Below are 27474 nucleotides of genomic sequence, written 5' to 3' on the forward strand. Positions count from 1 at the left end.
CCCCCCGGCGGGCTCCCCCACCGCCCCCCCGGCCACGCGGGGAGGCGGCACGGCCAGCCCGGCGCCCGCCAGCCCCGGCCCTCCCCGGCCCACCGCGCCCCTTCCCACGCGCGATGCCCGGACGCCGCCGCTCTCCACGGGGAAGACGGTCAGCAAGAAAGGTACCCGGGGCCGGCGGGTGGGCAGCCGGGGCTGCACCGCCCGAGCGAGTTTCCAGCCCCGGGTCGCGGGCTTCGCGGAACTGCAGGGCTGCGCACCGAGCGCGCGGGACGCTGCAGGGGCCCGGGCGCCCGGGAAGGCGGCGGCGGCGGCGGCGGCGAGCGCGCGCGCGGGGCAGAGCGCAGGGCTTCCCTTGCGAGCGGTTGGCGCCGGGTCCCGAAAGCCCCGGGGCTCGGGCCACGGGGGGAAAGGAGAGGCGCGCGGTCGCATGTGCCGGAGCGTCTGCCAGCGCTCTCTCAAGGACCGTGTCACCTGGAGACACCCCTACCTGTGGAAGCAGATGCGAGGCTACGATGGAGGGGGTGTCTGAAGGGAAGCGCCTGTGGGCAAAGGCTAGCTGACCCAGGCGGTCCCGACGCCACAGGTAGGAGCCTCTGGGCATGATTCTGGCGAGTGGAAGCCACTCCCTTCCTTTCGCTCCTGGACAGAGGCTCTCCCGGAGACTCCTGGCTCCCGGTGGAAGCTCTGGGGCCGCGGCCTCAATGCTCCGGCCCATAAGGCCGCCTCTGCCTTCGCGGACTGGCAGAAAAGACCCTGCCTTTATCCTTTGGAAAGGAGAAATGAAAGAACAAGCCCAACATTTCAAAAGCAGCGGCTGGAATGCTGGAGCCGCTGCCCCGGCCTGGGAATGAATGAGAAGGAAACCTGGGCCAAATGTCACTTGCGAATGGATGCTTAAGGTCGGGTTGGCCCTCCATTGCAGGGGTCAACTTGTCTCCTTCTGGATGCAGGCGCCCCCGAGACAGATGCTGCCCAAAGGGAATCAGAGGTGCTTCCTCAGCCATTCACACGATATTGTTTTCTCTTTGCAGCGGTCAAAATGCGCGGTGTCTGTGCCTATTCTGAGTGCGGAAATCCATGTTCCCAGCATGGATTCCCTGCCTTGGGAATGGTGTACACAGTGGTGGCCCATTTGCTATGACATTGCTCGGGGATCATTTTGGATGCCCCCCCCCCACCTCCTCCAAGAGGCGAGACCCCTTTATAATACGCTTGCGGAGCACTCAGCCGCCATCCACCCCCATGTTCCACAGCACGCATGCCCTTTGGGGCGCGCATTCTGCAACGGATGGGAAGCCGGCCCCGGGCCCTTCGTGATGCTGAGGTGCCTGGTGTGCAGGGCCGTGGCACACGCCCAGCTAAACAGCGAGGAGCCGACTGCTGTGCTGCGGCAGGTCCCCGACCTTTTCGACCTCTTTCCCCCCGTAGTGCATACGTCCCCCCACCCTTGATGTCGATATTTCCCGTCCTTCCCATGACGCACGCTGTGAGTTCCTCCGTGTGCAGATGTGCTGCGCGATCCTCCCCGTGTGCTGCCCCTGTGCGCTCTCTGTGTGGCTCGTGTGGCTTGCGGTTTGCACGCTGTGCCCAACAGCGCAGGGCCAGCCGTTGCATCGTGTCCCCGCGCTTTGCGCTTCTCCGGGCGTGGCGTGGCGTGTGCTCTGCCACAAGGGTGGGGTCTTCCCCCCGCCCACCAGGCCTGCGCTCTGCGTGTGCCTCCCAGTCCTCTGTGGCAGGGGGTGAGGCGCTGCGCTGCGCTGCGTGGACCGGGACTGTCTGTGGGTGCGTGGCAGGCTGCCGTGGCATCTTGAGACCGGATTGCCTCCTGCATCCTCGGCAATTTTCTGGGCTCTTTGTGGCACTCTGGACGGGCAGCTGCGGTGCGGCCTGGGCCTGAGCGCTGAACATGCTGCATTGCTGAGGGACGCCACTGCTTGCACATCGGTGCGCAAGATGGGGACCCACGCTCAGACCCGCCCGGAGTCCGAGCCATCATCCCTGCCCTCCGAGCGCCGGCTGAGCTCGGCTTCTCCCCTTTCCTCCCCTGCGCCTGCCACAGAGGCTGCATTCCTCGAAAGGCTTCCCCGCGGCAGGCGGCCTCGCCCTCCTCCAGGCTCCCACGCCACGCCTGGTGCTCCAGACACAGGCCGCCTGCTCTGCTCTTCAGCTGTTTGCTCGCGCAGCCGGTGGAGGGAAGCAGCCGAGCCCGATGGAGCCGGGCCAGGCCAGGCCAGGCCAGGCCCGCACAGAGCAGCCACTGTGCGTCCTGCGCACGGCACATGCCTCGCCTGTGGCTGCAGAGCAGCTGGCGGTGGGGAGAGGGGAGAGGGAGCGCATCCCACAGATCATGTGCAACGAGGACTCCTTCGAAGGCCACGGGGCCCCCTGCACATGCGCAGCAGGGGATTCCACGTCCACACAAGCGCTCCGCTGCCACTCGTGCTTTTCGCGTGCTTCTGTGTGCCTGCGAGCACACAAGCCGTGGCACGTCCGGGTGTGCACGCACGGGTTGCACGCTCTTTCCTTTCCTTTAGGGGAGGTGCAACACGCAGGGGTTGGAGGAGAGTGAGGGGAGCCACTCCAGTGTTGCCCCCAAAACATGGGTGCAGGTGTGCGTTGCGTTCATATGCTTCTTGTGCATGCATTGATGGAGATTCGGGGGGAATCACCTGGCAGGCTAAACGGGAAAGCAGGACCTGTGACCGGTCTGGCCTGCGGGCCGGATGCCTTGAGCCCCGTTCCCCTCGGCCTCCTTTGGGTTCCTTCCCAGTACGCAGGTGTTGGACCGGGCAGCCCTCAGGACTGACCTCTCTCGAGTCGCGCACCTGGCCAAGTGCCCCAGAAAAAGGTGGGATGGCCTGGAAAAGGCAAAAGGCAGCCCCCTCCAGGGGTTATAACAGCCCTCCCCAAGCTGGGTCCCCTTGGACTGCACCTCCCATCAGCCCCTAGCCAGCACGGCCAGAGGCTGGCAGGCGTTGCAGCTTAGCACGTGTGGGGGCTTCGGGTTGGGGAGGGCGATCTGCAGCGTGCCTGGCCTCGGGCTAGTGGCCAGTCACCCGAGAGGGCCCCGGCCGTTCCTTTGCTGCGTGGGGGGTGGCTGTCCCAGGACCGCTCTCATCGCACTGCAGCCCCCCTGTGCTGTCCCCTCGGCCCACAGAGGAAAATATGGCCAGCAGCAGGAAGCCTCCACCCGGAAGTGCCCTCAGTCAAAGGAGGGAACAGCTGGGCCCATTCAAAGGCAGCCTTCCCCAAGCCGGGGCCCTCCCAGTGTCCTGGGGATGCAATTCCCAGGCTGTCTGCGGGCCAGACAGACAGATTGCCCTGTGCCAGTCCAGAGGGGAATACACAGATGGAAATCTCAGGTGGGGCTGTAAAGCCTAGGCCGGTTGTTGGAGGGTGATGCCGAAGAGAGAAATTCCACAGTCCATCTTCATGTAATCCCTTTACTAGGCCAACTGAGAGGTCACCCCACAAGTGCTTGTTTGGTTGGTATTATACCAGGGTGGATCGGTTTGCCCGTTTGTTCCCATTATGGTGGGCATGTCGTGAGCAGAGCAGGCCGGAGCTGGGGGTCAGACTAGATGGCCCAGGAGGCCCCTTCTGACTCGCTCTGTTTCTATGTTGCTATTATGGTCAACATAGTAAACTTCATTTTATTGCAGGGGAAGACAATTCACCCTTTCCTCAGGTTTGGCACTCAGTTCAGGTCCTGTATTTAAATTCCATACATAAACTTGCAGGAAATATGCAAACGACTCAGAGAACAGCAATTAGAAAAAGCACGTTGTTATTGACGATGGATCTGATGAGCTCATGCCAGAGTGTATGGTCCCTCCCCATTTTACCCTCACAACCTCCCTGTGAGGTAGGCTAGGCCAAGCGAGGACAGCTCGTCCCTGAGCTCTGTGGCTGTGCGGGGATTTGGACTCAGGTCCACCCCGGCCAGTCCCAGTCTGGCCATCTCACCATTTGGTCCGCGCTTTGCTGGCAGACCAGATGAATCATGTCAGGAGAAACACTGGGATAAGACAAAGGTGGGGGGGGGGCGGCTGGAAGGCGCAGCCCCTCACGGTCACCCAGTCACTCCTCCAGCTCGGAGGGGACGCCAGCCTTGGCAGCGGAGCGGTCCGCTTTAGAGTGGAGGCCTCGGGCAGGATGAGCGACCCCCAAGCCTGGTCCCCAAAGGGAGTCCGAAAAGGCAGGCACCTGGATTGCCCCTCAGGATCGATCCAGATCCAGCAGCCTTCACCCCTGCCAGAGCCGATCAGTGCCTAGACAAGGGTCTTCACTGACCGCTCGGAACCAAGGCACCCCAAATAACTTGGCACAGAACAGGAAAGAGACGTCGTCGCTGGGGAAACTCACCCTGCGCCCCACAGCAGTGCAGAGAACGGGGAGTCCTGGGGTGAGGAGCCCTCCGGCTGCATCAGTCCGCAACTCCCTCCATCCCGATGGGCCATGCTGGCTGAGGATGATGGGGCGGGTGCCAAGTTAAGGGGGGGCAGGTGCAGGCCTCCGATCTCAAACAGGGTTGGGGTTATGCGGCCAGTTCCCCTTCCTAGGGACCTCCACCTTTGTGGCGCCTGCCTTTTGTGCGGTGTCGGCCCCAGTCAGCCCGGCGCCTATTCTGGGTCCGTCCCACTCTTGCCGGGCCCTCGACCCCCTGTGGCCAAGCCGGAGCACCCAATGGGTGTCTCAGCGCCCAGCGGCGCCACGGTGCCGGTCCCCAAGCCGCCTCCCCTCTGCCGAGAGGGTTCGCCCTGCCACCTCCCGCTTCCCCTGCTGCCCGCCCGCCCGCCCGCCGAGCCCAGGGGTGACCAGGCACGCCTCTGCTTTTGCCCTCTCTCCAGCCCCGAAGAAGACTGTCCTCCGTAAAGTCGTCAAGAAGAAGGTCTTGAAGAAGAAAGGCAAGGCTTCCTCCGCAGAAACAGCAGCGGCAAAGCAGGCGTCAGGTATGTACCCCGTCCGCCCGCCTGCCACTCGCACACTCTTCTGGCCTGCAGCTGCAGGCATCCTCCTGCAAGCCGGGAGGCAGCGCTGTGGGGTCGCCTTGGAACTTGGGCGCGCCTCCTGACTGCCCCCTCAGCCAGGCCCCGAGGGGAGCCCCACACGGGCCCTGCAGGGCAGGTCCCCCTCTTCTGGGAGGAGGTGCGTGGCAGAGGCCACGGGTCCCGGTGGCCCCTCAGCTGCAGCCGGGAGCCGAGACATGGATGCGAGCATCACTCGTGGCTGCCCCCATGGCCGCTGCTGGAGGGATCCCGGCTGAGCAGGAGGAACGGTCTGTGAGCTGCCTTGGGTGCCGTCGACCGGATTCTTGCCCCCAGAAAGCCAGCCGCATCCGTGACTTGCCCTGAACGGCTGGAGGAGTCCACGCTCGTGAGAACATCCCAAGGAATACGTAGAAAATGGCAAGTAGCCCCGACAGCCACCCGGCCCCCGATCTGGCAACAGGTGGACAACCAGGGCTCCGTGCTTTCAAGCAGCTGGTGACCTTCATCGTCAATTTACATCGTGCTAAACTCCTGCACTAGCAGTCCCAGGCCCCATAGTAACCCCAAGCAGAGTCCCTGTTCCAGCATGGGTGGCTTTTGTCTCTCTGGCACGGGGGTCAAAGGGTTACGGTCTTGCATTTCAGGGTCATAATTTCAGTAGAGTAGGGAAAAGATCGGCCCTCCCTGCCCGCACCTGGTCGAAGACGGCTTTCTGGGCAAAGGAAGAGGTGGCAGTCCCCAAGGGGCAAGCTGTAAAGGCGAAGGGTTGCCAGAGCAGTGGGTCCTTGGTCTGCCCGATTTTAGCAGACGCAAATGCACCAGACCTGTCCAGACCATGAGGACTAGAGCCCTGGACTCTGACTGGGGCACAGCTTTGTTGTGCCAGGAAGCCCCTGAAAATGCTGACTCCTCTCTTTGGAAAACTCGTTGCCAACATGTGCGTCGCATGCAGCACTGCCAGCTGGCCACAGATCCACGCATTTTCCGAACGAGCCTCCAGCCCAGCACCCACATACCTTGCATAATGTGCAGGTCACACGCTGTGGTGGGGAGTGCGCAGTGCGCACCAGCAGAGAACAGCCATGGCTTTAAGGCCACTGGCAAGAGACGGCCCCAGTTTCCGGCCTTTTTCATAAGAGGCCTTGGATTTCCGAAGACCTGGAGGCTGGTTGGGCTTCCTCGAGTTATCCTTGGCTCACCGGCTCTGTTATTTTTCCTCGGGCATTGCGCTTTCACGTGGCATCCAGAGGACTGCATTTGGCTGTGCTGTTGCCAGGGAAAATTTTGGCAGGATACTCTTTCTTGCTCGCTGGAAAAAAACCCCCAAATTTTGTTGGTGGCTGAGATGGGGAGAGTGTGCCTGCTAAATGAGAAGCGAAGTGAAAGGCGTTGTGCCCACATGCATCCCCCAAAGCAGCCGTGGGAGCCGCAGAGCAGGGAGGGAATTCATGCAGCAGCCACCAATGCTGGATTCGAGCTTCCGTGAAGGATCAAGAAAGGTGATGAACTTCAGAGCCTGTGCGTCTCTGTCTGGCAACAGAATAGCATGCTTGTTGGGTGTAGCTGAACCACATATGTAAACCCATTGGCACTGAGGACTAGCAACATGCACAGAACATGCATTTATCTTTACACATTCCTAGGCACAAGACCAGGAAAGGGAGACTGGGGGACACGCTGGAAGGGACATCTGGGGGAAATGGTGGCCACTTTCTCAGAGGAAGAGGCTACAGCTGGGGTCAGGGCTTGGTTCCACAGAAATGGGGGCGGGATATGTGTTGAAAGCGCAGACTTGTGCTGGCACTTGGATTGGCCCCGCAAGGGTAAAAGGACACGGTGATGAGCACGCTCCCACGGGAGCCACAACCCCAGTGGTACTTCCTATTTCTGCGCAAATGACGAAACTGAAAACAAAGTCCTATTTCCTGGCGTCACTTCCAGGCACCCCACAATTCCAGATACTAATTCTGCTCTGCCACCAAAATGACATCCAGTTTCTATGGGGTGTTCTGTGTTTGGGACTTAACAAGGATACCCACACACACCTAGCCGGATGGAGCAGGCGTTCCTGGCGTGGAGTTGCTGCAACGGGCATCGTTGCCCAATTCTGCGTGTCAGCAGCTTCCAAAAGCGCAGCTGCCCTGCTCTGCCGCCCCCACCCCAAACCTTTTAAAGAAGGCTGGGCAATTGCTAGCCTTGCATAATTGCTCCTCCAGCGGCTGCCCTGGAAAAGGATTAGGGGCCCTGAAAGGGAGACCTGGCCGTCTCCTGCCAGTTTCCTTCCAAAGAGTGTGGTTGGACTTTTCATCCTATTTCTGCCTGAGATCTCTTCTGGAGGGCTGACTCATCCGAGGCTCATGTGGGAAACAGCTGTGTGGTTTTCACCGTCCCTCCACAATGGAAGGCACTCACCCGCAGACATGCATCCCTCTGCTCAGCTTGCTTCTCCTTGTGCCGTCCCCGAGTCCGACTCTCTTCTCCTCTTCCCCATTTTGAGACATCCCATGGACCCATCTTGCCCAACCAGATGTCTTCCAGATGTGTTGGAAGCCCCCCTGCAGCCAGCAGTGTGCTATAGCCGAACCCCGAACCCCTTCCAGCGTGGCTTGTTCACCAGCTAGACTGGCAGCATCGGGAGCAGGCCGAAGGCTGGAAAGCGCGAAGTTTTCAGAAGCTCCAGAATAACTCTTGATGCCAACAGCAGTGGCGGCGGCGGCTGCTGACAACAGGAGAAGGCTGGACCCCTGCAAAGCCTGGGGGCTAGAAGCCAAGCCCTGGATGTTTCTACGATTGCCCTCCAACGGCGCCACCAAAGCATCCCCGTGGCTGTTACTTTGTGCAAGAAAAATGGGGGAATGCCAAACATGAAAACCCCGGGTCTGCTTCGAATGACCGAGTCCTGCACTGGGCAGGAGGCTGGGGCGCACGGCCTCCGGGGCCCCTTCCGCCTCTCCTGCTCCGGGATCCCAAGCAGGGTTTGCATGGTGGTGGTTCTGCTCTTGGCGTCGTGCAGCGAGTTTTTCAGCCTTCAAAGCTGCACAAGACCCAGAAAGTTTCCTGGCACGGAGACACAATAGCGGGGAAGCTCTTCAGCTCTTGCTCTGCACCTCGCCCAGCCTGTCCAGGGCAAGGGTTGGCCAACTCCTGGCAAACTCGCTAGGAAGGGAGGCCCGGATCCTTTTGCACCCGAGGGCTGCCTTGAAGCAGGAACTGGGCAACCTGGGGAAGAAAGTAGGTAGCATATTTTGTTCAGCTGGCTTTGTCTTTTTTCCCGCTCCATCCATCCATCCCACCCACCCCTCCCCTCCTCAGAATGCCCCCCGCTGGGACTCGAGTCTCTGAAGGTGCGGGACTCCCAGCTGCGAGCTTCCAGTATCCAGCGCGATGGCCTCGGGGCCCACCGTGGACGCCTCAACATACAGGTGAAGCCCCTCGTGCGGGACTCCCGCTCGCCAACAGGGGGAGCAGCTGGGGCAGAGCTGCAAGGCGTCTCCATGGGCACCATTGGCCGAAAGCCCTCTCCTCTTGCCCCAGGCCTCTCCAAAGCCCCTGGGGGCGGATAATCGGGGACAGTTTTAGTCAGATCAAGCCCGGCTCATCCACACAAGCCTTTCCCAACATGGCGCCCCTTCGGAGGCCTTGGGCCACAGGTTCTATCAGCCCCAGCCAGCAGGACTAAGGGGCAGTGCCAATGGGACTGACGGTCACAAGCATCTGAATGGTTGACCACCCCGGAGGCCTGACCACCCCGGAGGCCTGGTCACGCCAAGACGCCTTGCTCCAGATTCAAGGATAGCGAGGAGGAAATTGAGCCTCCTATCAAAGAGGCATTTTTAATGTAATTATGAAATCTGGGTGTAGAATATAAGCAAGCAAAGAAAGTTTGCACGCCGCTCCTTGTGGCTGGCTGCACGGGTGCCCCGATGCTCTGCGAATTCCACACTCACCTGCGTGAGCAATGTGTCCATTCTTCTCCCAGTCCAAGAACAAAAGACAGCCGCTCTCGCCGTGGGTTTTATATAAACCGTTTCGGAAGAGGTCAGTGCACATAGGGATCTAACCCGCCTTCTTAAGAGAGGGCAGTGGGAGGGGGTGGCGAAGCTGCTTCAGTCAAGCAAACAGTTTTGTTTCTCACAGCCAAAAGCAGCTCTTCTCTAAGGAACATACTTGGGGAAATGAGCTCCAAGGCAACTCTCTCTGGTGCAATTCCTGAGAAGCTGAATCATTTCAGCCCATTTTGGGGCCTCAGCTTGAGATTTTGCTCAAATCTGGTGCCCTCCAAGCTGCTGGAAACAAGATTTGTTGGAATGACAGGGAGTCCATCACATCTGGAGACTGCCAGGCCAGGGAAAACAGCTTTATGTATTCTGGAGACTGTGAGAAGGTGAACCCAGCAGTGGTCAAGCCCAACCCCACAAACTGGCCAGCGCTGCTTCCTGAGCATCCGTAATGCACAATGTGGTAGATCACACACACTCGCAACACCGTTTGCGGCTTCTCAGAGGAGGCCCATTTATTTAGATCAAGTGTTATTACATAATTTTTTAAGAAGTCGATATGTGAGAGACAAGTATGGAAAGAAACTGCTACCACAGTAGTTACTGGTGAAACCTAACACAACACCTCACGCCTTAGTAATACAGCTTTCTGCTAACAGGTGGGTTACCCCCAGCCTGGTTCACCCCCTTACCTGGAGCCGCTTTTTGTACCTTAGTCCAATGTCACCTGCTCTGCTGCAGTCATAAATGGAAGCTATCCTGTTTTACACTTGCTGACCAGTTATAATATGATGGCCTAACCTCACCAAACACTCCATAGCTCCTGGCAACATGCTATTGCTTAGGTTTTTCACTGGGGCATCTTGTTTATGGCATAATTCTGCAAAACCCCATGAAGTTTCTTCTAGACCTATCTGGGGCTTGATTGGACAACAGTCTTTTTCCCAGATTCAGCTGACCAAAAAAGCTTCTGGAAATCAGCCAAGAGGAAACTTTGATTCCAAAAGGATCTCTGTAGCTGGGCCTCTTGCTGCATTTAGGAAGAGCATTTCCTTAAAAAGCCTTTTTTTTTTTCCTCGTTAGCAGCCCCTTCAAATATAAGACTGGTTCCAAAATGCCCCATTGACCAAGTTATCCTCGCCCGAATCCTGCCTTCAGCCACTGCTTACCGCTGCTTTCTGCCTCCTCTGCTCTAGTCCGGCATCCACGACGGAGACTTCTTTGACGGCGGCTGGTGTGCTGGGTACAAAGACAAGAACCAGTGGCTGGAAATCGACGCCCGGAGGATGACGCGCTTCACTGGAGTCATCACACAAGGGCTGAACTCAATCTGGACGTAAGTGCCAGCGAGATGCGAAGCAAGGCAAAGCCTCTTTAAAAATTCTTTCCCAGAGTCTGCAGCCTTTACGCAAACGTACATATGATTTGTGTGTATGCCGCGGTTTTACGGATGAGACCAGAGACCAGTTGGAATTCTCGAGAGAAAGAGTTTATTTACCTGCCTTCAGGGACCATCACTCGTTAGAGTGCGGTGCTGAGCAGATCAAAGGCAGGATTTTTATACTCTTTTACACGGACGGCTATGCAGGTGCTTGAATAACAGCGAACAATAGGGGAAACCCACTGAGCTACATTTGCACACATTTTTTATGCTAAAGCAAGCAAGCGAGGGTACAAGGGTGTAACGTTATGCTGGAGCGTAGCAACAAAGGCTGCTTTGTGGTCAGCCTTGCGTAGCGTGCACATTCGTTGGGGTTCTTGTTCTTACGCGAACAGGACACTCTGATCATGCTTCTTACCTGTGACGAGCCATGCCCTACCTGCATGTTCGATGAAGAGGGGGGTTACAACAATTTGTTGGTGTTATTCTGCCTCGTTCGCTTTGCTGACATCAGATATGAAACTCTGTCCCCCAATTTCTGGATTCCCCAATTCACTTTTGTGCCCATCTGCTTGCTTGTGAGATATACCTGGATATCGCCCAGTTATTTTTAGGCTGTTTTTGTAGCCAGGAGAACAAAAACCTTGCTTTAAGAAGAATCCAGGATTCTCAGGATGGTCAATTCTGCTCAGTTTCTGTGGGATTATTCCCGCGTTGGAGTCATAGAAACATCTTTCAGCAGTTCACTCGCTCAATGGCCATAAATCCCCTCCTGTATGAGCGCCATACTCATGGCCTTCCCCAGCTAAAGTGGGAGGGCAACGTTTGTGACTCACTGAGGGGCGGAAGGGCGCGCGGCCCCCCTCGCTTCCGAGGCTCCCCTTCGCGCATTCCCCAAGATTCACCCTCCTTTTCTCTTTCTAGCTACGACTGGGTGACTTCCTATAAGGTGCAGTTCAGCAATGACAGCCACAACTGGCAGCCCGGCAAGAACGGGAGCGAAGAGGCGGTGAGTCGCTGTGGGTAGGGGCGCAAAGCCGGCAGCCCCTTGGGACTGGTGGGCGGAGGGCAGGCCCCAAACTGGAAAAAGAGGCAAAGGTTCAGAGGCATCCGCAGAAGCAACCCCCTCCCCATGGTATGAACAAGGGAAGCAGGGCAATTAATTTGGTGATTAATCCTGCAAAGCAGAGGATTCGAGGGATGTGGAGAGTCATTCAGCAACATAGAAGGACATCTTTGGAGCTGTATTTTCCTGCTACGATATCCATCCTGATTGCAGAAAGGGGAGAAATGACAGGGCGTTAGCCGACGCTTGCTTAGGCAGAGAAATGCATGCTGGGAATTGCATGGCTTTTCTCTGTCTAAACTTGCACCGGATTGTGGCCCAAGGAAATTAGCTTCAAGAGCATGTGTGTCCTTGGGGCCCCGATCCAGACTGGCACTGCTTCTCCCACGAAAAGGCGCAAGTCACCCCTAGATCCCAAGAGGAATTGCAACGCAGTGCATGGACCCATATGCCACGTTGCTCTCTGCTTTACCGAGAGACTAAAGCTTGAGCTCATCCTTGACACCCTGCTCCCAACCCATCGGCGCTGTATGCTTCCATTGCAAGATTAATCAACTCAAGCTTTAGTTGATTAATTGGCCAGGCTACGAATTAAGAGTGGGTGTGCTTGGTGTTTTTTAAAGCTATGTTGATGCCATGATATATTTGAAAACATTTGGGGTGGTTTAAACCTCTAACTAACATGGTGTTAGATATGCTGGTACATTTCCCTGGCAGCCATAAGGGATAGAAACGTAAAAAAAAACCTACTGAAAGCTGAGATTCTCAGAATCTCCCCTTCTGTCCGAACGCTGGCATTTGCTCTGAGGCTGGCAAACTTTACAGCCCAAAGAGTTCCGTTTCATTAAGAGCTGCTGCTGCTTGCAGGGCCCTCTCCCATCCTGCCTGGCTCCTGGCTGCCCCTTAAGACGGAGCAAGACAAGGGACCAACTGAGCCGGGGCTTGGCCCCGGCGCCGAGCAACGCCTCCACGCAGGTTTTGGCCCACGAGGATGTGCCAGGCCAACCAAGGAGAGGCCCGCGGCTCCTGTAGCCCCGCCAAGGGAAACCAGGTGCCTCCGACATCTGCGCTCTCTCCCGGCCGGCTCACAGCCTGGAGAGGCTCGGGCGGCCCGCTCATAATGGGGCCTTGATTCCCGCTGGGGCAGCGGCCACAGGCCGACCTGCCGGCCACGGGCATCTTTGCTCAGAGCCGCAGACCTGCAAGCGAAGCCCTCTGCTTCGGGCCATGAATGGGGACGAGGGCAGGTGCGGGGGGAGCGAGGAGGTAGCTGGCAGGTGGCAGAAGCAAAAGGGGGGGTGGGGAGGAGATGATAAAGGCTGCTGGGACACGGTACCCAGGGGCACCGTGCGCCACCCCGGTCGTGAGGCTGAGCCATGTGCCCGGTGGAGTTGATTCCACCTGGGGACCGGGGGGGGGGGGGCACAGAAGGCCCCGCCATCCGCAGAGCGGCTGCGCTCAAGGGCCGTTTGGGGTCGAGGTCGGAGCAGCCCAGTAGGAATGGGAGGGGTGGAAGCCTTCCCAAAACGCCCTCCCCTCGATTGAGTTCGGGCTGCCAGACTGCCAAAGCCATGCTTCCGAGGGGCAAACCCGTAACGACCCCTCGAGCGCAAGGGGTCGCCTGCGCTGACCGAATACTCACCTGGCGGAGAGGAAATCCAGGCTCAGGGGATCTTTCCCACCAGGACAATTGACCAGCTGATGCAGACACTTTCGACTGCCACTCCCATCAGCCCCCGCCAGCATGGCTGACCAGCCCAGACGATGCGAGCTGTTGCCCCCGTCCACTGAAGGACCCGGTCTGGGGGAGTCCAGGCCGCAGGAGGCTTTGCTGGGGGGGGTGGGGCAGCCCGTAGGGGGACACCTGCCGAGTTGCGGTTCTCTGCCGACTTATATGAGGACAACCCCTTCTTCAGGCAAGGGCGATGAAGGACCCCCAGATCCCCGGGTTCAAGGGCAGCAGGGGCCAGCACCAATGTGCGTGGCGCTCTCAGGACCCCCCAAGATCCCCATTCCATCAGCCGTCCACAACACTGCAGATATTGTAAAGGCGGTGCTGGGACAGCCCTGGGGAAGCTCCGGGGAGATGTGCTCCAGGGTGGTGGGGCAAGGGCCACAAAAACCATCTGCCTCTTTTCGATTGCTCTTCTAAGTGCCAGTCTTGAGAGAGGCATGGCAGTCTCTCAGGACTGAGGGGAGGGGAGACCCAAAGCTCCAAACCATCCGCAGCTGCGGGGGGGGGGAGCCAGATGAGGGGGGCATGGCCGGCTGGAGCCCCCCAGTCAGGACGCCAGCGAAACAGAAGCTCCCTGGGCATCGGAGCTCTGGAAGAGCCATTGCAAGCGACAGCAGGCAACCGGACCAAGACCCCGACCTTGCGCAAGGCATCCTCTGTGTTCCACTCGAGCCCCGAGTCCCCCCTCACCCTCGGTCCAGCCCCTGCTCCAGGAAGGCCAGGGGGAATTTGGGGCCCTGGACGCTGCCTTTGCCCGAGCCAGGCCCTCCGTCCATTTAGGCCAGCTTTGTCAACACCGGTTCTGAGTTCTGGCAGCCCTGCGTGGAGCAGCTGCCAGGCGTGGAGGCTCGGACAGTGGGAGCTGCTGCGAGGGGCCCTCCGCGGCAGCGGGAGTCCCACTCCCTCCCCCTGGAGACCCTGCGCCAGCCAGACAGTGAACCCTGCGTGGCGCCCCGCTCTTTCGCTTCCCAGGGAGCCCCGCGGGCTGGGGGCCGCACGCAAATGTGACCCATCAAACCCATTCCTGCAGACATTTCCTGGAAACAAGGACCCCGAGACCCCCGTCCTCAACCTGCTCCCCGTCCCGGTGGTGGCTCGCTACATCCGCATCAACCCTCAGTCGTGGTTTGAGAACGGGACGATATGCCTGCGGGCGGAGATCCTGGGCTGCGTCGTGCCAGGTGGGTCCCTGCGGGCTCAGCCGTGGCCCCCTGCAAATGCGTGGGCCTCGGCAGGCCCCCCGTCCTGCCTGCCCCGCTGCCCACCCCACCAGGGGGCCTGGGCCAGGCTTCTCTGGGGTGACCCAGACGGCACTCAGGGGGGGCTGCACAGTTCAGCATCAGAGCTGGCCCTTGCTGGAAGCTGAGCAAGACCGGATCTGACGCGCTCTTCTTGCTTCCCGTCCAGATCCCAACAACGTCTATTTGTGGAATGATGCACCAGCAACCAAGGATAAATTGGATTTCGGGCACCACAACTACAAGGGAATGAGGAAGGTGGGTCTCCTTAGCCACTTGAGAAAACACGAAGACGGAAACCTGATCCGGAGATGCAGAATTCCAGGATGCTCAGCTGCTTCCTCTCCTCAGAAATGGCCACAGAACGGCCCGTTTTTGACTACCTTCCTGGAATAAGGAGGGAATGGGCCAGGCCACACCTCCCCACTGGCCTGAGCTGCCATCCCTCCCCTGACACCTGCCTGCCACACTCACCTATCCTATCTCCTGAGCTTATCCCTCTTACCTGCCTTTCCTACCTCACCTGGGGAAATGCTCCCGAGGGGTGCGGGTGAGATAAGATTGGCTCCCCTGGAGCACCTGGCGTTCATGCAGGTGTGTGACGTTTCCCCTCCTGCAGCTGATGAAGAAGGTGAACGAGGCGTGCCCCAACATCACGCGGGTGTACAGCATCGGCAAGAGCTACCTGGGCCTGAAAATGTACGTCATGGAGATCTCGGACAACCCCGGGCAGCATGAAGTGGGTGAGTGGCATCAGGCGGGGGGAAGGAGAGGGTGGCCGGAAGGCGTGGCGGGTGTCACGGTGCTGCAGCTAAGCAGGTCTGGGGCTGGCCTGAGCTTGGAGGGGAGCCCAACTGCATGTCACCTCCGTGAGCGAGTTCCACAGTGGGAGAAAGGGGGAACACAGGTATGATGCAGAAGAAAGAAGGGCTTGTGTGGAGGTGATGTTAGAAATGAGCTGTGGAGCAACAGCCATGATTAAGCGTGTCCACCTGTCATCTCCCAGCCCAGGTGGAGTTTCGGGGAGCCTGTACCAATCCCTGTTTTATAAGGTGCACCCAAAACGAGGAATCAGGAGGCCCAAGTGGCTCCCGCTTCAAGAAACAGTGCTCCTGCCTTGGGCTCGCTTCTCACTGGCGTGGGCCACCGGCCTCGACTCCCCTAGCTGGGCCTAGAAGGTGGCAGCAGCACAGAACCGGCACACATCCAAAGCTCGCACGCCAGGGAGAAAAGCTGGGCTGGAGCACACCGTATTTTCTGCGTGCAGAGACTGGCTTGCTCGCTCGCTCGCTCGTTTGCAGGGAGGAGCATTCCATGGAGCGAGGCTCCACCTGCACCAGAAATGGCCCTGCCCGCACCACCTGGGAGCACCTCGGTGAGGGCTGCCCCGTGTGACCCCCGACAGGACCCACCTCCCCTGCTAAGGACAAGGGGTGCCTTCTCCTGGCACACCTCTGCCTTCTGAGCCTAGGCCGATGCTCGAAAGGCGCCCGGCTCCTAGGAAAGGCGGCTAGTAAAGGCCTTTGAAAGGGTTCCGAACAGCGTCTCCTCCCTCTGACAATGTTGCGATGTTTTGTATGTTTGCGTGTTACAATGTTTTGTATACTTGCATGTTGCAATGTTTTGTGTATTTCATGGGGCAGGAGGTGTTGTGTTATTGTCTTAGCTGTTTGTGAGTGACCTGTCTGGAGAGCCCTTACTCGGTCACCGAAAGTCAGGCGACAAGTATAGAAGGTGGATTAGCCACAATAAAACATGGCAAGGGCGAGGAAGGGGAGGGACCTTGGTCATCTCCCAACCAGACCAAGAGACTTTCCCTGGGTCGGAGACCTGCTGACTCAGCGCGGAGCCCAGAGAGGGCCAGTGGCTGAGTCAGCCTGGAAAATATCACGGTTCCCGGGCCGAATTTCAGCCAAGGCTGTTGTCTAGGAATGCGCGGGCGGATCCACGGCAGGCCTCCTTCCGTGCCTGGAATGTGTGTTGTGGGCAGAGCAGCCTGGCTTTGTTTCTCTGCACGGGGTCCATTTTTGCTTCAATCCATTCTTGCAAGGCGGGAGTGAGGACGCCGGGACCCCCCCCCCCGATCCCGTTCTCAGACCTGACTCAGCTCCGAAATACGAGAACTGATAAGAAAGAGGGTATCTCTGAGCACATGGAAAGCACCTTTCTCCCACAGGCAGCCAGAACAGAAACCTGGGACTGGAGGAGAACACCAGGGATTGGGGGGGGGGGTTGCATGAAGGCCGGGGGGAGCCCCCGCAAACCAAGCGCCCCGACGAGGTGCTTCTTGGCCAGTAAGCAGCACCAGGAAGCGCCGGCGGACGAGAGAGGCCCTCCGTCCAGTCCGCCTCCGGTGCCGAGACCACGACAGCCCCGACGGGGCGCGCCCAGCTGGGGGGCCTCCGGCACAGGCTGCTCAGGGTGAGACCGCATGGTTCTGCTTTAATGAATTTAAATGGCTCCTTGCAATCGAAGCCACGGTGACACCCTTGCCCGCCGCGCTGTGGACCTTGAAACCAGCACGAAGGTTTGCAGGCCACCCAGTTTGTATGGGGGGTGATTAGGAGTAGGAGGGGCCCAGTGGTACCTCTGCCCTTCCCCTATGCCGTGGGGCACCCCCCAGGAGAACAGAGCAGGCCTTCCCCAACCCGGCGCCCTCCAGGTGTGCGATGGACAGGTCATGATGGAATTGCCCGCAGACCTCCAGGGAAAGCTCACTTGCGAAAATGCTAGCTGGCCGCAGGGCCTCCTGGAAACCCACTGTGGCTGCCCCCCCCCCCCCCGTGCTGCAGGGGAGCCAGAGTTCCGCTACGTGGCTGGCATGCACGGGAACGAGGTGCTGGGCCGGGAGCTGCTGCTCAACCTGATGGAGTACCTGTGCCACGAGTACAAGCAGGGCAACCCCCGCGTCCGGCGGCTGGTCACGGAGACCCGGATCCACCTGCTGCCCTCCATGAACCCGGACGGCTACGAGACAGCCTACAAGCTGGTGAGGCGGGGGCCGGCTCCGGGGCAGGCGGGCAGGTGGGGGGCCTCCACGGTGGGGGCTGTTCCTGCAGCGATTCGATTCGGAAGAAGGGAGCCGGGGCTCTTCCATTCTCTGCACGGGGAGGGGGCCAGCCTGTCGCTCCTCTCGGGGCCTCTTTACTCATGGCGGGAATGAATTGCCAGGAGTCGCAGGGAAGGCAGAACCGCCTCGCCTCCCCGCGCTTTTATTGGTGAGACCCCCCCCCCCGGGGTCCCCGCACCAACTTATGGCCGCACGCTGCCGGGCAGGGGTCTCCACTGCCAGGTTCAAGCCTCTGGAACATGCGCAGAGTGTTTTATAGACTCTGAGCCACACGGGCCCAGCAGCTGGGCAGTTGGGGGCGGAACAAGGCGAACGCAGCCAGAGAAGGTGCGGGGGCTGCAGGGGGCTCAGAATGCAACGGCGTTTGATTGCAAGAGATTGACATCATGCTCATGGGGTTATTGTGACCTTGGCGTGCAAAACAGGGGGAGTGCAGTGCTGCTCACCTGGCAGCCAGACCGGCTCCTCCGGAGCAGCAAAGCAGCAGCCCTGGCAGCTTCTGGGGGGAGCCTTCAGGTCCCACCTCTTCAAGTAACAGCAAGTGCCAAGCCGTAGCCTGGCTGGGAATTTTTGGGGGTGCTTCCTGAGAAAGGGGTGCAGGCATCTTATCACACAAAGACACCTAAAAGACCCTTTTCTGCCAGGATTTATCTCAACTTTCCCAGCATTCCCAACACAGAGAGGAGAAGGAAAGACGGGGCTTTGGAGACCCCGAGAGGTGCAGAGCGCTGGGAAGGGAGCACAGACAGAGAAGAGCGGGACCCGCTGGGGTGCAGGAGGGCCTTCCCTGGGGGTGGTGTGGGGCATTCAACGGGCAAAACTCTGCCGCTCTCTCTAGCTCCCTCCCACCACGGCCGCTCCCTCGCCCCATCGCCTCCCGATGCCTGGCACAGGTGTGCTTGCTCGGGGGACACTCTCTGGCCGGGGCGATGCCTCCTGTCGCTCCGTTTGCTAACGCAGAAGAATCCTCGGCCTTTCCTCTCCATCCCCGATAGCATCCACACCAGACAGTTCGCAAGACAGGGAGACAGAAGTCAGTCTAGCTCCCCACAGCCAAAGCCTTGAACCCGAGTCAGAAACGGCCGTGGCGTCGCACCCGCCACACGCTCGTGGTTCGAAGGAAGCGATGCCTCCTCTGAAACAAGTTTGTGTGTCCCCGTTGCTTGTGCCTTCAGAGCCTTACCTGGGGCCAGGATGCGCTCCCGGGAGCAGAGGGGCGCGGGGGGCGCGGGGGGGTTTCCGGGAAGGCCTCTGGGCTCAGCTCCCGTGGCGGCTCCTCTCGCCCCCGCAGGGCTCGGAGCTGTCGGGCTGGGCGCTGGGCCGCTGGACCTACGAGGGGTTCGACCTGAACCACAACTTCGCCGACCTCAACACGGCCCTGTGGGATGCGGAGGACAACGAGATGGTGCCCCATCAGTTCCCCAACCACTACATCCCCATTCCGGAGTCGTACACGTACCCCAACGCCACGGTGAGCGAGCGGCCCTCCCCGCAGGCCTCCCGGTCTTGCTCGTCACGCTTCTGCGTATAGGCCACCTTGCTTCCTTTCGAGCATCTCAGGGCGGCGTACGGACCCCCCCTCCTCCCCACAACAACAGCCCTGTGAGGTGGGTTGCCTGAGAGTCTGTGGCTGGCCCAGAGTCACCCGGTGAGCAACATGGCCGAGTGGAGACTTGAACCCGGATCCCGTGAGCCCTGCCCCCACACTTTTAACCGCTGCACCACCGCTCCACCATCTTGCTGATGGTTCCCTGCCACGCTTCTGTACAGTGTTATGTCCCTCCAGTTCACTGGCTCTAGGGATGTCCTGTTCTGCCCCGTCTCTGGGTACATACCGCCTTTATGCAGGCCATCTCACAGCCCATTAACAATATTGGCTTCTGCAAGCTTCAAGTCCTCATGGAGGAGGGTCAAAATGAGACCACACCTATGCGAAGGACTATGGATTTCAATTCCCAGCCAAATGCATCTGTTGTTCCATATTACCATTAATTTTTAAGGCATCTAAGAAATAGTTATGTGACATCATCCCCAGCTAGCGTGATTGGAAGTGATGGGAGTGGTTGTACAAAATATCTAGAGGCCACCAAGTTGAGGAAGGCTGCAGTAGGGTAGGGCAGGCAGAAGGCAGGATTCCCAGAACCCTCTGGCAGTGCAGTCAAGGGCCAGGAATGCTGGGAATGGGGGCCCAAAGCGCTGGAGATCAAGGGAGGGGGAGGGGGGGCATCGAAGGCTGTGCAGTAAATATGGGCTGGGGATCCGAAGGAAGGGAGAGAGGCGGCCGCTTTGTGCAGGGGCTCCGGGGGGCAGTCCCGAGCCGAGGGGGCGGCCACCGAGCAAGAGCGGGCGCACGGGAAGAGGCAGGGCGCCTTCGGGACCTGGGGCTGGAGCAGCGGCAGTGGCAGGCAGGGTCCCTTGGGGTGCGGCGGGGAGCGACGCGGCAAGGGGAAGACCCGGTGGAGGCACCCAGGGCCAGAATCGGCTCCGCCGGGCCAGGAGGTCTCAGCCAGCCCCTCCCGAGGGTCTTGTAGGTCCGGGGGCCGCCCTCCTCCTGGTCCCCGGAAGCGCTCACCCGCACCCCCGCCTCCCGCCGCGACAGGTCGCCCCCGAAACCCGGGCGGTCATCAGCTGGATGCAGCGCTACCCCTTCATGCTGAGCGCCAACCTGCACGGGGGCGAGCTGGTGGTGACCTACCCCTTCGACATGACGCGCACCTACTGGAAGGCCCAGGAGCTCACGCCCACGGCCGACGACGCCGTCTTCCGCTGGCTCGCCACCGTCTACGCTGCCTCCAACCTGGCCATGGTGGACGACGACCGGCGCCTCTGCCACTACGACGACTTCATGAGGTCCGGCAACATCATCAACGGGGCCAACTGGCACACCGTGCCCGGAAGTGAGTGAGCTGGCGGGCCCCGAGCTTCCTGCTGGGCGCGCGTCACCATGACAGCGCCAGGGCAGGACTTGGGGGGAGACGTCCAGGGCACTGCTGGGTGGGAGGGCAGGCACGGCCCCCAGTGCAGCAGGGCTGGCTTCACATGGAGCAGCGACCTGCATGCCCAGCTCCCCACACGGCCGCTTGCCGTCTTCCATATGGGTTAGCATAGAAACAGAGCAGGTCAGAAGGGGCTCCCGGGCCATCTAGTCTGACCCCGGCTCCCGCCGGCTCCACTCAGGACATGCCCACCATGTGCACATCCAGCCTATCTTTGAACATCCTCACCGATGGGGCTCCAACTGCCTCCTGTGGGAGCCCATTCCACACCCTCGGGGTCCTAACTGTCAGGAAGGACTTCCTGGCATCCAAGTTGAACCTGGGTTCCTTGAGCTTGGCTCCAGTTCATTGGATGCTGCATGTAGAGCTATATTCCCCCCGCCTTTTCCTGCAAGGAACCGAGGCGGCTTCCATATTTTGCTTCCCACGTGTTCCAATGCCACTCAACTTACTCATATACACCACCTCAGTTTAAGGTGTGACTCGGTGTCCTGCACCAGCAGGGGGTGGACTCGATGGCCTGCATGGCCCCTTCCAACTCTGCTCTTCTATGATTCTATGACTCTAAGGTATCTCCCCATGCAAACATCTGCATGCAACCATCAACTGGCCTTAACTGAACGGACTTCACACAAGTCCCACCAGAATTTCGCAGCATGTGAACTTTGACATAATCAGGTTGCACCGAAGTATATTTTTCTTCTCTGGCTCCAACTGGGCTTTGCAATTCCAAAAGCAGGCAAGAGCTGAACGAGAGGAGGTTTCTCTGAACTAGGCAAATACCTATTTTGGGATGTGCGTGTGCGTGTGGAAAAGAGAAAAGCAGTGCAGTCCTGGAACAAGGGAGTGGAGAGGGGTGTTTTTTAAGAAATGAAAGAGATGGAGGAGCCAATTTGTTTGACTAATATTTAATGTATTTTTAAAATGTCACCCCACTTTTAAATAGAACTTTCCAAAATGTCTTACCAAAGAGAGAGGGAGAGGGAGAGGGAGAGAGAGAGCCTCAACAAGTCATTAAAATGACAGTTACCAGCAAAATCATCAGGGAGCACTGAAAACTTCCTAAAAGATTGGTCCTAAAGTCAGCTGACATTCCAGGCAAATGGGTGGCTTGCTCTAACAGGCACTCCAAGAGCAAACCAGTCACTCTGACAGACCGAAACACAGAAACATAGAAACAGAGCGAGTCAGAAGGGGCCTCCCGGGCCATCTAGTCTGACCTCCGGCACCAGCCGGCTCCGTTCATGACATGCCCACCATGTGCACGTCCAGCCTATCCTTGAACACCCTCACCGATGGGGCCTCAACCACCTCCCGTGGGAGCCCATTCCACGCCCTCGGGGTCCTGACTGTCAGGAAGTGCTTCCTGGCATCCAAATGCAACCTTGGCTCCCTGAGCTTGGCTCTGTTGGAGCGCGTCCTGCCTTCCTCTGCAGGGGAGGACAGGTCTCTGCCCACCTCTGTGTGACACCCCCTCACATACCTGTATGTCACCAACAGACCCCCTCTGAGTCTCCCCTTCTCCAGGCTGAAGAGTCCCAGTTCCCTCCGTCTCGCCTCATACGGCTTCCCCTGCAAACCGGCCACCAACCTTGTGGCCCTACGCTGCACCGACTCCAACCTGGCTGTATCCCTCTTGTAATGAGGGGCCCAAAACTGAGCACAATCCTCCAGTTGCGGGCGCACCAGAGTCGTGTAGAGTGGCAGTAACACCTCTCTCGCTCTAGAAGCCACGCTTCTGGCTATGCAACCAAGGGTGGCGCTCGCCCTCTTGGCCACCGCATCACACGGCTGGCTCACGTTCAGCCTGCAGTCGACCAGCACCCCGAGGTCCCTTTCGCAAGGGCTGCTCTCCAGCCACTTGTCCCCTGACCGGTACTCATGCCACCCACTGCCGTGCCCCAGGTGCAAGACCCGGCCCTTATCCACATTGAGGGATAGCAGGAGGGATTTTCTTTTGTGGAATGGGCATTTCCGCGGATGAGGCCCCGTCCTGCTGTCTCCAGCCCCCTGGGCCAGTCAGCTGGGCAGACGGGATCAGGTCGCCCACAAGGTGTCTCCCTTCGGGTGAGTCTGCCCCCTGGTGGCCGCCTCTGGTTTTGACGCTCCGTCCGCTCCGTGCACTCGGCAGGTATGAATGATTTCAGCTACCTGCACACGAACTGCTTCGAGATCACAGTCGAGCTGTCCTGCGACAAGTTCCCGCATGAGTCGGAGCTGCCGCAGGAGTGGGAAAACAACAAAGAGTCCTTGCTGCTTTACATGGAGCAGGTAAGGGAGCTGGGCTGGGGAGCGGGGGCTTGGTTGTGGTTGTGGTTCCACCGAAACAAATTCCAGAGTGCAGAACAGTGCAAAGATACGATAGAGCAGAATAGGTGAAAACAACAACATGCCACAATAACAATAGCAAAAACTGTGTCTCGGTGGAACTGTGGCTGGGCAGCTAGGAAGACTTTGTGGGACAAAAATGGCTTCTTCAGGCACCAGAAAAAACACGGTGCCAAAACTTTCCTGACCTCCAGAGGCAGGAATTCCACAGAAATGGGGCCACCACGTGGAAGGCGCTTCTCTGGGTGGAGCCCGGCTTGGCCAAAGGTCCATGTGGACCCTCCAGGGAGATGCCCTCTGGTCACCGCAGGGACCAGGCAGGTGGGCAGGGGACAAGGCACTCTCTCAATACGCCACAAGAAGTCACATTGTGCCTTGACAGAAGTTAATGGACAGGATCAGGATCTTAAAGGGGCCGATGCTGGCAGCAGCGGAAAGATTAGGGACAGGCTGTTGCAGGTGCACACACCTTGAAGACACGCCTGTGCTTTCCATGGCTGCTCTTGCTCATTCCTTATGCAAATGGAACAGCGTACAAGTATCCCAAATAAATAAATAAAAATAAAATAAAGATTCCTTATATGGTATAAGCAAGAACATACCTTGTATAGCCTATCCTTGAAAACCCCAACAGTGAGGGCATTTAAGGACAGGCTGGACGTGCACATGGTGGGCATGTCGTGAGCGGAGCCGGGGGTCAGACTAGATGGCCCGGGAGGCCGCTTCTGACTCGTCCTGTTTCTGTGTTTCTATGGTTTTGCTTATCCAAATGGGCGCTTTCAACAGGATTGAGGGCTGATGGTGGCCCAGGGGGGTTGCTGGGCTCAGTGCCGCTGGGAGTGGGAAGGGCAGTTGCTCCTGGCATGCATTCCCGGGGCGCGCTGGGCTCGGAGGGGCAGCGAGGGGGCTCAGAATGTGGGCCAGTTCCAGGTGTTGTCCCAAGGCCGGGCTCCCCTGGGACTCAGGTAGCCACCCAGGATAGCCAAGATCTGCAGCTATTGGGCGGGGACTTGGGACAGGGAGTTTCTCAGAGACGGATGAGGTGGAGAGGACGCTCTGCACATCGGCACAGCCGGGCGACCCAGGCAGGGGATCGGCACGGAGAGAGGAGGCGTGCTCGGTTCCAGAAGTGTGAGCACGCTTGAGTGCATCCCTGAAAGAAAGAGACCCAAACATACTCATAAGCAGAAGTAAATGCTAGAGTGGATGCAGTGAGCACTCTGTGCATGCTCAGAGACTCATTGGGGGTGTTTGTGCTTCTAGAAAAGGCCCTGGCCAAGAAAGGGCGTTTTGCAAAGAAAGCCCGTGGCTTTGAATGTGTGGCAGAGAGGGGAATCCTGGCGCACGGCAAGTGCTCAGAGATCAGGGCCACCTCGGCTCAAGAACTGGACGTGTTTTAAAGTACACAGGAAACCATGAAACAGACTGGGGTCGATCTGGAAAGGCTCCTGGGAAGGATGGGGCTGCAGCCCGGCTGGGGAACGCAGTGCACAGCCGAGATTGTGTGGTCCTTGGCCCGAAGCGAGCCAAGTTCAGTTCTGGGTTTTGCCCGGCGCCTGGCCCGGTTTTCAATGCCGCGCGTGCAGCCGGGGCCTCACTGGGATGTCCTTGCAGACCCGCCGGGGCATTAAAGGAGTTGTGCGAGACAAAGACACGGAGGAAGGCATTGCGGACGCCATCATTTCGGTGGATGGGATCAATCACGACATCCGAACAGGTACGGGGAAGCCCGGCGATTACGGGCACCGTTGTGCAGCCGGCCTTTTCCCCCAGACCAGCTTGCATCGCCCTATCTGTCTCCCCTCAGCAACAACCCTGTCAGGTAGGCTGGGCTGAGGAGGAGAGTCCGGCCCACATCACGCAGGGAGCTCCTGAGCTGAGCAGGCACTAGAGCCGGATCCCCCAGGTGCCCATTCCAACCTGTCACCCCAACACCACACTGGCTCTCAGTGATCATTCTCCAGGGGTGTATATTAATTTTACCCAGTGCTCGTTCAAATGCTGGGAAACCTCCACCCAGCAACGGGTTCCCTGAGGGAGGTGTGATTTTGGCAAAGGAGGCCAAAGGAGGAAAGATTCTGGGCTCTCGGATGGTTCTGAGCATGGGTGATGCGCTCAGCACATGAACTGACATGAACTTCGAGCAACACGTAGGAGTGCATTTTGGGAGACCGTACCATCTGCTAATTTCCAGCCATGCGGTTGCACAGCTCCTGTTCCCGTTGACGGGATTTGCACAGAAAAACACTTTGGAGGATTGTGCCTAAAGCTGGGACATCAGGTCTCAAAGCAAGGAAAACGGACAGCAGCGCCCACCTTCCTCCGAAGGAGAGGGCCGTTCCCTCCCCAGGGAAGCCAGAAGCAAAGGCCTTCCTGCAGCTTCCGTTTCATCTTGCAATGCTCTTCTCTTACCTTGTGCAAATTTCTCTTGCTAAATTAGCTCACGCGCAGGACAATGGGGTGTCACAGGAGGAACTGTCCGAGGGCCATTGATCAGGACTTTGGGGTGGCCTTTCGCAGTGGTCCAAGCCCTAGGGAATCTTATCCTCCTGTTGCTGTCCATAACGCCCCCGCCCCCGGCCTTTCCTTGTCTCCCCGCAGCCTTTGATGGGGACTACTGGCGCCTGCTGAACCCCGGTGAGTACGAGGTCACGGCTGCCGCAGAGGGTTACCACCCCGTCACCCGGAGCTGCCGCGTCTCCTACGAGGACAACCCCACCATCTGCGACTTCCGCCTGACGAAGACGCCCAAACAGCGGCTGCGGGAGATCTTGGCCAAGGGCGGGAAAGTGCCCAAGGACCTCGCCCTGCGTCTCCGCCACCTGAGGCTGCGCAAGCTCAAGGCCCAGCGCCGGTCCCAGTGAGGGGTCGTCTCTGCGGAAGGAAGAGTTTGCCAGCCCCCCTTCACTTCTCGTCTCTTAGACGCTTCCTTCCTCGTCCCAGATGTTTTAGGTCCTATATATGGAGAGAGGCACGGCTGGCTAACCCACAAGCAACTTCTCGGCTTTGGGGAAAACATGCTATAGGTGTATCAACTCTAGTATTTGTCCAGAGATTCTGCTTCCAGCATCCTGAACACCTCAAGCCCTTAATAGCAGTAGCGTTCGGTGCTGGGTTTTCTCACGTGGCTGGTTTGGAGATCCGCACTCACAACAATCTGAAAACGTAAAAGATGGATGTGTGCCTAGGAACCCGCCAGGAACGGTGCTGGGTTTCTACAAGGACGGCTTTGGGGTCTAAGCGTATCTGTGAATTAATACGTACGCATGTGTGCATGCTCACTCTCCCCGGCCCTTCCCTCAGGCCATGGAGCTGCACCGGTGGAGCGCAGAGAAACTCTCCTCATTGCTTCACATACCAGTTCCCAGCACTGGGAACCGATTCCAGTGGAAGTCCCAGGAAATCCTGGGGGAAAACAAGACACCCAAGCAGTGCGTTTCCAGAAACAACCGAGTTGGCCTTGCTGTGCTCTTGAGGACCAGCCGAGGCTGCCTTCCCTACCCTGGGGCCCTTCAGGTGTGTCAGAGGGCAACCCCAAAATTGCCAGGCACTGGGCCAGTGGCCTAGCATGGCTGGGGATGATAGAGCTGCACTCCAACACACCCGGTGAGATGCAGCTGGTGGAAAGCTGCATGGATGAGGCTGTTCCTCGAAAGCTCACTAGCAGGATCCCATCCTGCCGCCGCTGCCGCCCTGCCCCTGCCACGGCAATTAGCTGTCACCCTGGCCTACAGTTTCTAAGCTCAGCGCGTCACCCATTCTCAAGGGTGTGTCTCCGCATTCCTCATCCTGGAGGTTGGCTTTACACAGTTCCGGCCTCTCCTGGGAATGGTGCAGCTGCCCGGCCTCTTTGTCCCTCTGGGAAACTCTGAGCACCTTCAGAAGCTCCTCCAAGCTTGCTTTGAAACACAGGCAGGTGCACTCTGCGGAACCCCTGGATCAGTTTTGGTCAATGCTTTTCTGCGCTGGCCAAGGGGCTCTCCAGAGCTCCTGGCAGAAGCCTTGCCTGGTCCTACCTAGAAACGCCGGGAGTGAGTCAGAGGCCTTGTGTGTGCAACACGACTGCTCTACAGTTGAGCTGCTGTGCTTGGTCCTTCTCCGCTGAGCATCCCGGCAGAGAGAGGAAATTCTGTCAGTGCACCAGTGAGAAAAAATCCGGGATGGCAGCACCCACTTGCAAGGTTTGGGAGCTCAGGCATGAGCGCGGTTGGCCCCTTCCATGATGTTCCCTCCCTTCTCCCTAGTTTTACCAAACTTCTGCATCACATTTTTAAATGCAAGGGCTTGGGGTGGGGGAGAGGATGTCACAGCACCCAGGCAAACTCATGGCGTGACCCTTGCTCCAACAGGCAGGCCCTGACTGGAGCGTGCCGGGTACGTGGTCCCATCTTCCGGGGCCTGGCATAGGCAGTGCAGAAAGGAGAGCCTGGCGAGTGGGAACTGTTAAGTACGAAAATGCTGGCATTGAGGTGCCCTTGCTAGTCAAGCGGCATTCAGACAAGAGTTTTTCCAAATAAACCTTTTGCTATTTAATCTTCAACCCTGCCTCGTGTTCAGTTGCACATCCTTCTCTGCCTTTCTTGGGGGATAGCGCACGCCGGAGCTTATGCGTTATTTCCAATGTTGCCGTAAGCCACTTTGCGTTGCTTTAGCTTGGGAAGCAGCAAATGA

General features: G+C 58.7%; 1 protein-coding gene across 1 annotated transcript in view; it reads left to right on the forward strand.

Annotated features, from left to right (window-relative positions):
- CPXM1 (carboxypeptidase X, M14 family member 1) overlaps positions 1–27343 on the forward strand; it is a 27766-nt gene extending 423 nt beyond the window's left edge. Inside the window, exons 2-17 of the mRNA XM_044428465.1 lie at positions 1429–1486; positions 2060–2259; positions 4611–4753; positions 4851–4952; positions 8304–8413; positions 10186–10325; positions 11295–11379; positions 14202–14352; positions 14579–14667; positions 15029–15152; positions 17202–17398; positions 18771–18950; positions 20079–20376; positions 22607–22746; positions 24418–24520; positions 25405–27343. Coding sequence (XP_044284400.1) covers positions 1429–1486; positions 2060–2259; positions 4611–4753; positions 4851–4952; positions 8304–8413; positions 10186–10325; positions 11295–11379; positions 14202–14352; positions 14579–14667; positions 15029–15152; positions 17202–17398; positions 18771–18950; positions 20079–20376; positions 22607–22746; positions 24418–24520; positions 25405–25667 — 2383 coding nt within the window. The 3' untranslated portion in view covers positions 25668–27343. The remainder of the gene's footprint in view (positions 1–1428; positions 1487–2059; positions 2260–4610; positions 4754–4850; positions 4953–8303; positions 8414–10185; positions 10326–11294; positions 11380–14201; positions 14353–14578; positions 14668–15028; positions 15153–17201; positions 17399–18770; positions 18951–20078; positions 20377–22606; positions 22747–24417; positions 24521–25404) is intronic.
- The last annotated feature ends 131 nt before the right edge of the window (positions 27344–27474 follow it).

The sequence above is a fragment of the Varanus komodoensis genome, unplaced genomic scaffold (genome assembly GCF_004798865.1).
Source record: "Varanus komodoensis strain SLA01 unplaced genomic scaffold, ASM479886v1 scaffold2, whole genome shotgun sequence".
NCBI lineage: Eukaryota > Metazoa > Chordata > Lepidosauria > Squamata > Varanidae > Varanus > Varanus komodoensis.